Source organism: Trachemys scripta, chromosome 19 (assembly GCF_013100865.1).
Source record: "Trachemys scripta elegans isolate TJP31775 chromosome 19, CAS_Tse_1.0, whole genome shotgun sequence".
NCBI classification, from domain to species: Eukaryota; Metazoa; Chordata; order Testudines; family Emydidae; genus Trachemys; species Trachemys scripta.
Window position 1 is genome coordinate 1,660,861 of NC_048316.1, and position 8,076 is coordinate 1,668,936.

The following is an 8,076-nucleotide window of genomic DNA, read 5'->3' on the forward strand; positions in this document are numbered from 1 at the left end:
AAGCTTCTGCAGTGGCATGCGAGGATGAGTGACGACGTCCCTTTGAGAGAGCAGCTGTGAATCCGCCAGCGGTAACTATTTCCTACACGGCCCTTGAAGAATTCCCTCCGTTCTTGTGAAAGCAGGAAAAGTGGAGCAAGCCAGGCTTCCTGCTGCCCCTACAGCCGCTATCACAGGGCCGGGCTGGAGTGACACCCAAATGATGTCCAGATTCATCTCTTCCCTGTGAAATGGGGAGCACGTCTAGCCTCAATTCTCACATTCCGCCTGAATAACCGATAACTCTGGGGCTATCATCAGACACCTGCCTCTGCTCTCAGAAGCCAAATCCCTGCCATGCTTCTCTCTCTCCCAGCCACGAATATCCCTTCTCGCCCCACTGCTTTTGGGGTAAACTCAGAACAGACAATTCTGGATGTGGGGGGTTGGATTTGTTATTGTCCATGCATCTGCCTGTGGCAGAAACTCCTGTCCGTCCCCCAGCCCCGCGAGGAACAGAGGGCTGGCCAGGCCAGGCCAGATCTGGTCTCCAGCCTGCAGTGATACAACCACCCCAGAAACTGACATCAAAGCCCCCACCCCACAAGATACAGCTTGGGCAGCAAAAGGAGCTCACGTGTTTTCCACATTCGGGCCTTTTATTCGAAGGGCCCATTTCTCTAGGGCTGGGGGTGGGGGCGCTGGGCAGCACTGAACATGGTGAGACCCAGCCCGCCCCCAAACATAAGGCAATGCTGCTCCCCAGTGCCAGCAGGCTCACGCCTCCCTACACTTTCCACCTCCCGCCCATTCCCCGAGGGGCTGACTCTCCTGCTTGGACTGGGGCCTCGCGGAGGGCTGGGGCAGGAGCCTTTCGCTCACAACCCCTCCCAAAATCCATGTCAAATTACAAAATATTTCACAACACAACCCTCTTCCCCTGCAAATTCCCCACTTCGAACGCTCCCGGGATGGGGTTTAAATGAACCAGCAGAGGAGGAGGGTCCCCTCCAAACGCTCCTGCAGGAGGCATGTTTCTCCCACTCCGCTGGCAGCTGCCTGCCCAACCAGCTCTCCTTGCTCGAGTTCACGTCCCATCAGTCTCCATGGGTCCCTTTCAGCAGCTCTCTCCATCCCCATGGGAAATGCAGGCGGGGGCAGGTCTGGGTTCCATGGGCTTTGGAACACCCGGGAGACGTCTGCCGGCCTGTCCGTCAGGGAGGGAGGATGGGGCGGGGCGTCTGTGTGCCCTGCTTGGCAGCCTTCCAACACGCTGCTTTCATCAGCTACGGGCTGTAATCTGAAGGGGTGGAGATGCTGAGTCCAGGGCCCCTCTGCCTGCCGTGTCTAAGTCCTGGGCACTGCACTGCCCACCAGCTGGGAAACATCTGCTGACAAATGTGGCAGCCCTGTCCAGCGTGGCACAAAGGTCATCCTGACCCCTCCCCAACACACACGGAGACCCACGGGGGGAAGGTGGGCGGGGGTACGGGGCAGAGTTAAGGCTACTGCTGAGTACCACAGAAATGCCTATCAATAAACAGAGACAGTCTGTCTGTCTGTATTTCCAGCGCAGCCATCTCACAAGCAAAGGACAGTTCTGTTTGCTACCAGCGATAGGGAAGGGTTGGGTTTTGTGTCCCTGGGCATCCCAGGGTATCCTGCTCCTGCCCTGGCCCTCACTTGACCAATGCAGCTAGCAATAGCTGACACGCCTGCCCCGCCTCCTCCAGGAAGCCTGTCCCGTGGGTGCTCTCAGATCTCCAGTCAGTGCTAGGGGTCGTCATCATGCAGTTCCCAGCCAAGCCCACTAGTTAATGCTCCGCTTCTCTTTGGACAGCGATTGGGCACCAGTTGAAAGCCATCCTGAGCCTAGATTTGCAGACTGGCTTTGGCCAAGACCTCAAATGCATTTGTATGTTGCTGTGGGAAAACTGGGTAGATTTAGCCAGCGTTGGTATCCCTCTGCAATGGATCTGGGGTGTGCGTTGCCGGCCTATGAAAGGCCCCAGACTTGTGCAATGCTCTTAGACACACAAGAGCACATCTGGCTCATGTGGCTGTCCTCTCCTGCCTGTCTTGTGCCCTGCCCACCATATAAGTACTTTTCATCATGGTGCTTGGTTATCAGACTTGTTGGCACCTAATTTATGACCCAGAATCATCACTTGCTGCCCTGTGGGCCCTGTGCCCAGTTGGCGGTGGTGGTGGTAGGGGTTTGGTTTTTTGCCAGGAGTTACACTGGAAGGGACTTACTTTAGTCTCCCACATTCTGCTGCTACATGAGTGGAAGCTGTTCAGGAGGGGGACAAAGGGGGGTTGCTGACACTCGCTAAGGGCCCAGAGGTGGCTGCATTTTGGATGTTGTCATTACTGAGGATTTGATTCTGTTCTATTTTGTCAAAAGTGTGTTTGACTTTGTTAAGAATCTTCCTGTGAAAAGTCCCCGTGTAAGTGAACGTTAATTACCAAAGAGCTGCAGGGTATTTATAGCCCTGTTCTCCTGTCCATCACGGAAAATAAGATTAGAAGTTTTGTAATCTGTGGCGCACAGATCCATGATGTTTGAGTGACCTGCTTTTCCCACCCCTGATCAGTTTATATTTGCTCTTTGTTGACCTTCTAGCATTTTGGCTCCACATCCAGCAGGCTACGGGGGACCTTGTACAGGGTCCCAGTCAAGAGCTGGGACCCCCATTCCCAGCTGCAAAGAGAATGCAGCTATTTTGGGGACAGACGTCTAAGTGTTTTAATCACCAGGTGGGAGCATTAAACCCAGAGACAGGGTCATGGTCAGAGAACAGAGATTATCAGCACAGGTGAAATTCCACCCCCTCTGTGGAGGGCCAGTCCTGGGTCTGGACATAGTTATTGGGCTTATGTGGAATTTACGGCTTGCCTACACTTTGTGCTGTCTCTACCTAAGGAGAGACAATGCACACACACACCCCAGCACACCTGGGTGTAGCTCCCTGGAAGTCACCACAGCCACACTCATGTCAAATTTCTGACAGCATCACGGGGTTTGATTGAGAGCTTGGATCTGGGCAAGTTCTAAGCACCAGAAAGCAGGAGTTAGAATGGCATGGCCAGGCTAGGCCATAACCAGCAGTGCTGGCTATCACTGGCCCAGGAAGTGGTTTGTTTTCAGAACATCCTGGAATTCTGAGGTTACTCTGTAATAACCAATGAAAAGTACCCCAGTACTCCCGGATTTTACCATGCACAGAATGTGTCATCTGAAAACACACAGGGGCCTTGACGTCCACAGCCCTCTCACAAGCCTACATTCCTTAAACAAGGCGGAAGCTTGTCTTTCCACACATTTGAACAGCCTTATTTCTCCTGCAGGGCAGCCTAATCCATTTACATAACTATAGCCTGAACAAAGGCGACCGTGTTATCGCCCAGTTCCAAAAGCGCCTGGAACAAATCCTCATCAGCCCCACCTGCAACAGGGAGCAATATTTCCATCAAAAGTGAACATCCAGCCTCTTGCCCTTTGTTCCTGGGATAATAACGAAGGGACGTTTGACTTCCCACTGTGATAAAGCTGTCATGTCGTTAGCAAGCCCAGGTTTTACAAATGAGAACAATTCTTTTAGCAGCCAAAGCAGGCTCTGTGCCGACTGTTTGTTGGATGGCGTTGTATCTGAGCCAGATGAGCCATTTCTCCCTCACTAGGGCCAGATGCTGCAAAGACTTAGGCAGGTGAGTAACTTTATTCTCTCACTAAGGAAGTCCTGTGAATAGAGTCGCTCACCTGCACCAGTGTTGGCAGGATGGGACCCTAGGGCAGAAGACACGACACATACAGTTCAGCCAGCACTTTACCCAGTATCCTGCCACTTGTAGAAGAAAGGACTAAAGAGACGCAAAAGGATTGTAATGTAATTGACCTGTGCAAACTGCGTGTATAACACCACCACTACAGGTGCCAGACAACATTGTCTGGCACCTGTAGTGGTGGTGTTATACACGCAGTTTGCACAGGTCTAAGTGACGACAGCCAGGTCCCATGGAGTGGAGAATCAGCACCTATGGATTTAGCAATCCAGGTATTGCAGGCTATTCATTATTCACACAACAGTCCCAAAACTCATACAACTTGGAATCGGAAGTTAATATTTACATTTGCTACTATGTTCTTTTTAGTATTTATTCTCAGCAATGCCCGCTATGTTTTAGGTGCTTTCCAAACAGTCTTGGCACTGAGGAATTCACAATCTAAGGAAAATTCAATTCGATTCTAGAATTAGATCCTAAGGAATCTTTCCTGGGGTAAGAAAGCCTTTTGTTTGGTTTACAAAAATAAAATTAGCTGTAATCATAGAATATCAGGGTTGAAAGGGACCTCAGGAGGTCATCTAATTCAATCCCCTGCTTAAAGCAGGACCAATCCCCAGACAGACTTTTGCCCCAGATTCCTAAGTGGCCCCCTCAAGGATTGAACTCACAACCTGGGTTTAGCAGGCCAATGCTCAAACCACTGAGCTCTCCCTCTCCCTCAGATACTGTGCAGTGGCAGTATCATGTGTCAGCCAAAAATTGTATAAATGTATAAAAAGGGGAATCTTAATATGAATCTGCAAATTTGCCATAAGATCTAGTCATTGCTAGCCAGCAGCTCAGACACATTAATTTCCACTACAGGATGGGAGGGCAAAGTTAGAGAAATGTTAGTGATGCTGTAAATACAGCTTTAGTTGTGTGGACTCCATAAACCCAAGACTTGGGTTACCTCCATTGTGCACAAGCTGAAGAACAACCAAATGCTATAATTGCTCTAGATATTCTGACACAACCAACACACGCGCAGAAACAAGCCAACTGAACTCCCTGCAAATCCATCCCCTAAAAACAAAATTCTCTTACTTTGGACAGTGCCCTAAGAGAAGTCGCAATGAAGGGAAATCTCCTTTGGCTGCAGCATAGTGAACAGGTAACGCTCCTGTGTCCGTGGCTATCATCGGGTCGCTGGCTCCAAATCGCAGTAGCCAGTCTATTACTTCGTGGTGACCAAAGCGGGCTGCGAGATGCAGGATAGTGGCACCGGAATTGTCTGTGTCCTGCAGAAACGAAACAAGACAGTTCCTATTACGACCTGCTCCTCGTGACACTGCAATGAATGGGCAGCGAGGTTTTCTGGACTGCACACTCAGGTGCACGCAACTGTGGCAGAACCTCCAGCCCTGCTTAGCAGCAGTGTTTTATCAGTGGCTGCAAACCTGGGAAACTGCAACGGGATCCTGCCTCAAGCGTAACGTGGCCCCTGTGAGACGAGTTCAGGGGGGCTGAGCCAGGTTCCTGTGTCCACATCACACGCGCACACCCTACCCGGGATTAAAGAAATAGCCTCCTTCTCGAGAGGCCAAGGGCTAGAGGAGTCCTGGAGTGTGACAGCCGCTCCAGGCCAGAGGACAGGCACAACGGCAGGGTGGGGAAGGCTGCACCAGTTCTGGGGACAAAGAGAGGCCTTCAGTAGCACCAAGTTCACAGATGCAGAAGGGAAGAACAGCCGCAGGAGGGACCCCGCCTATGAAATGGGAACCGATGGGGGTGGGGAGAGGGAGCAGCACCGAGCTATTAAAGCAACACAAACCAAAGCAGCCGGTATCCAGAGGAACGTGGATACCAGTGTGCCAATCCTGGGGGCGCAGAGAGACGATGTGCAGGCTAGAAGCAAACACTGGATATTGTGAGACCCTCTGAAGTCCCACCTCGCATCCCTTTGTGCTGCCTGCTCCAGACAGAACGCCATGTGACTGCGCTCCTGACCTTCCCAGACACAGAGGAACCCCATAGAGACGGTGCAGAGCCCTTAGCCGTCAATAGACAGGGCTGGGTGCAAGGGCTGTGGTCCCCGTGCGCTATTCTGAGCCATACGGGGACAAACCACAAAGCAGCTTCTGAGGGGCCTCAGGGTAGGAGACCTTTGCTCTCCCTTCCCAGCTCCGCCAGGCTGGAATATTCGGCCCACTGGGTCTATTTGCATGCGTAAGAGCTACTGGCAGTGACTGAGAGATGGAATCAGGGCATCGAAGCACAATACAACACTAGGTCTGGGACCTTAGCCCTCTCCTGGGAAACTTCAAACAAGAAATGGCCAGGCAGGTCGGGAGCCAGACGCTAGGCCTGCTCTATCACGGAGGAGGTGACTTCTGCGATCAAGGCCTTGGTTGGACAAAGTCAGCGTTGAAAGTTCCATGACTCCTAACAGAGCTGAGAGCCTTACACTCGCTTTGCCCCAGCATCTGAGCCTCTTAATTCTTCCAGCTTCTCACCTGGTGACTTTTCACAGAGTGCAATAACTCACGTGCTTTTGGGGAGAGTTACAGAACTCTGACAACAAGCTAGGACCTTGCTGTGACGCAACAGGGAGCGGGCAGATTTGACCTGGGAATGTTGCAGTAGAGTTACATTGGGGATGGGGGACTTCCCTTGAAGGAAGATACCTGAGTTGTAACCTGAGCCAGGAAGGGAGTTGGGAGAAGTGACACCTTCTGGCCAGGAGACTGGACAAAGGAGTGGAGGAGCTGGGGGAGGGGAGAAAGCTGCTGGAGGAGTTTTTTTAAGTTTCAGTTTTGTGCTGGGTGGTGGAATGCAGGGAACCCCAAGGCTGGGGTCTAAGCTCCCTGTCCCCCAGAAGGACTTGACTGAGGGGTCCTGGTTGTACCTACATGCTCTGTTTTAGACTGCATTCCTATTGTCCAATAAACCTTCCGCTTTACTGGCTGGCTGAGAGTCACGGTGAATCCCAGGAAGAGGGGTGCAGGGCCCTGACTCCCCCACACTCCGTGACACTTGCAAGAAATGCTGTAGGGGCATCTAGAACCCCAAACTCTAGGAGAAGGGGAGGAGGGGGACTAAGATACTCAAGAGAAGAGATGTTGCCCCTGAAACGCATGCACAGTGACTTATCCACAACTTAGGCAATAAAGAACCTTTTTCATATTCACATGCTCAGATTGCCTGGCCCCAGCCCTACAGCTCTTCCCTGCACACGTTACCACAACCCTGTCCTTTCCTAAGCCCTCGTGTATTGATCACAGGCAACTCCATCTCATCAAAATCCAAGAGCAGGAAGGATGAAATAAGTTCTCTCTGCTGTGTTTAACCATGTATCTTGCAGTGTTGCCAACTCAAGTGATTTTATTGCAAGTCTCATGATATTGGGTTATTTACTTAAAGATCCAGCTCCTGGAGTCAGGTGATTACATGAGGATCTGAGCCTTCATTAACAAAAAGGAAGTTTCTAGCCCACGTGGCTGGTGAGTAAAACTTGAATGTGTGCCCTGAGTGCACCATCAAGGCCAGAAACCAGAAGACAAAGAACAATAACCCAACATATATTATTCTTTTAAAAGCTCGTGATTTTAAAGCTGGCCTCGTGAGCGCTGCGGCCTGACTCATGATTCTTGACTGTAGGGAGTTGGCAATACTGCACTTAGCCATTAATGCTGGGACATGAGCTGGGTACCTCCAGGTGAAAATGAAAGAGCTGTTTAAAAAATAGCAACACATAGACCTTTGGAGACGACAGCACTTCTGAGTTACACAGGAATGTATGTGCAAGCCACTGACACTCAAGACCTCCTACCCCATAGTTTATTACATTTAAACTGAAAGCACATTTGGGAGTCTATGTTCAGTCAACAGATACTTCTGCCCAGGAACGGACAATTCGCTGATTGTTCTTCCTGGGCACTGACCTGCCTATTAACGGGAACGGCATTCCACCTCTTCACTGGTCCCGCCCCAGGAGAGCTGGCATTGCACTGCGTGGCCACAGCAGGAGAGTCATGCCGGGCTGGCTGCGTTGGCATGCAGTCGCTTGGTTACTGCACAGCCCCACTGCGGTCACCAGCGCTCATGACAATGTAGAACAGCAAGTGGAATTCATCCAAGATGGCTCCTAATAGAGCTGAGCCTGCCCTTCCGTCTGATCATCTCTCCCCCCCCCCGTCCTTCCAGCCTGATCATCTCTCCCCCCCCCAGTCCTTCCAGCCTGATCATCTCTCCCCTCCCCAGTCCTTCCAGCCTGATCATCTCTCCCCTCCCCAGTCCTTCCAGCCTGATCATCTCTCCCCCCCCGCC

General features: G+C 51.5%; 1 protein-coding gene across 2 annotated transcripts in view; it reads right to left on the reverse strand.

Moving 5' to 3' along the window:
* The window catches only part of ESPN (espin), a 76,167-nt gene that overhangs the window by 62,426 nt on the left and 5,665 nt on the right, over positions 1–8,076 (reverse strand). For both annotated transcript variants that reach the window (XM_034753576.1, XM_034753577.1), the window contains exon 2: positions 4,855–5,048. In XM_034753576.1, coding sequence (XP_034609467.1) covers positions 4,855–5,048 — 194 coding nt within the window. The remainder of the gene's footprint in view (positions 1–4,854; positions 5,049–8,076) is intronic.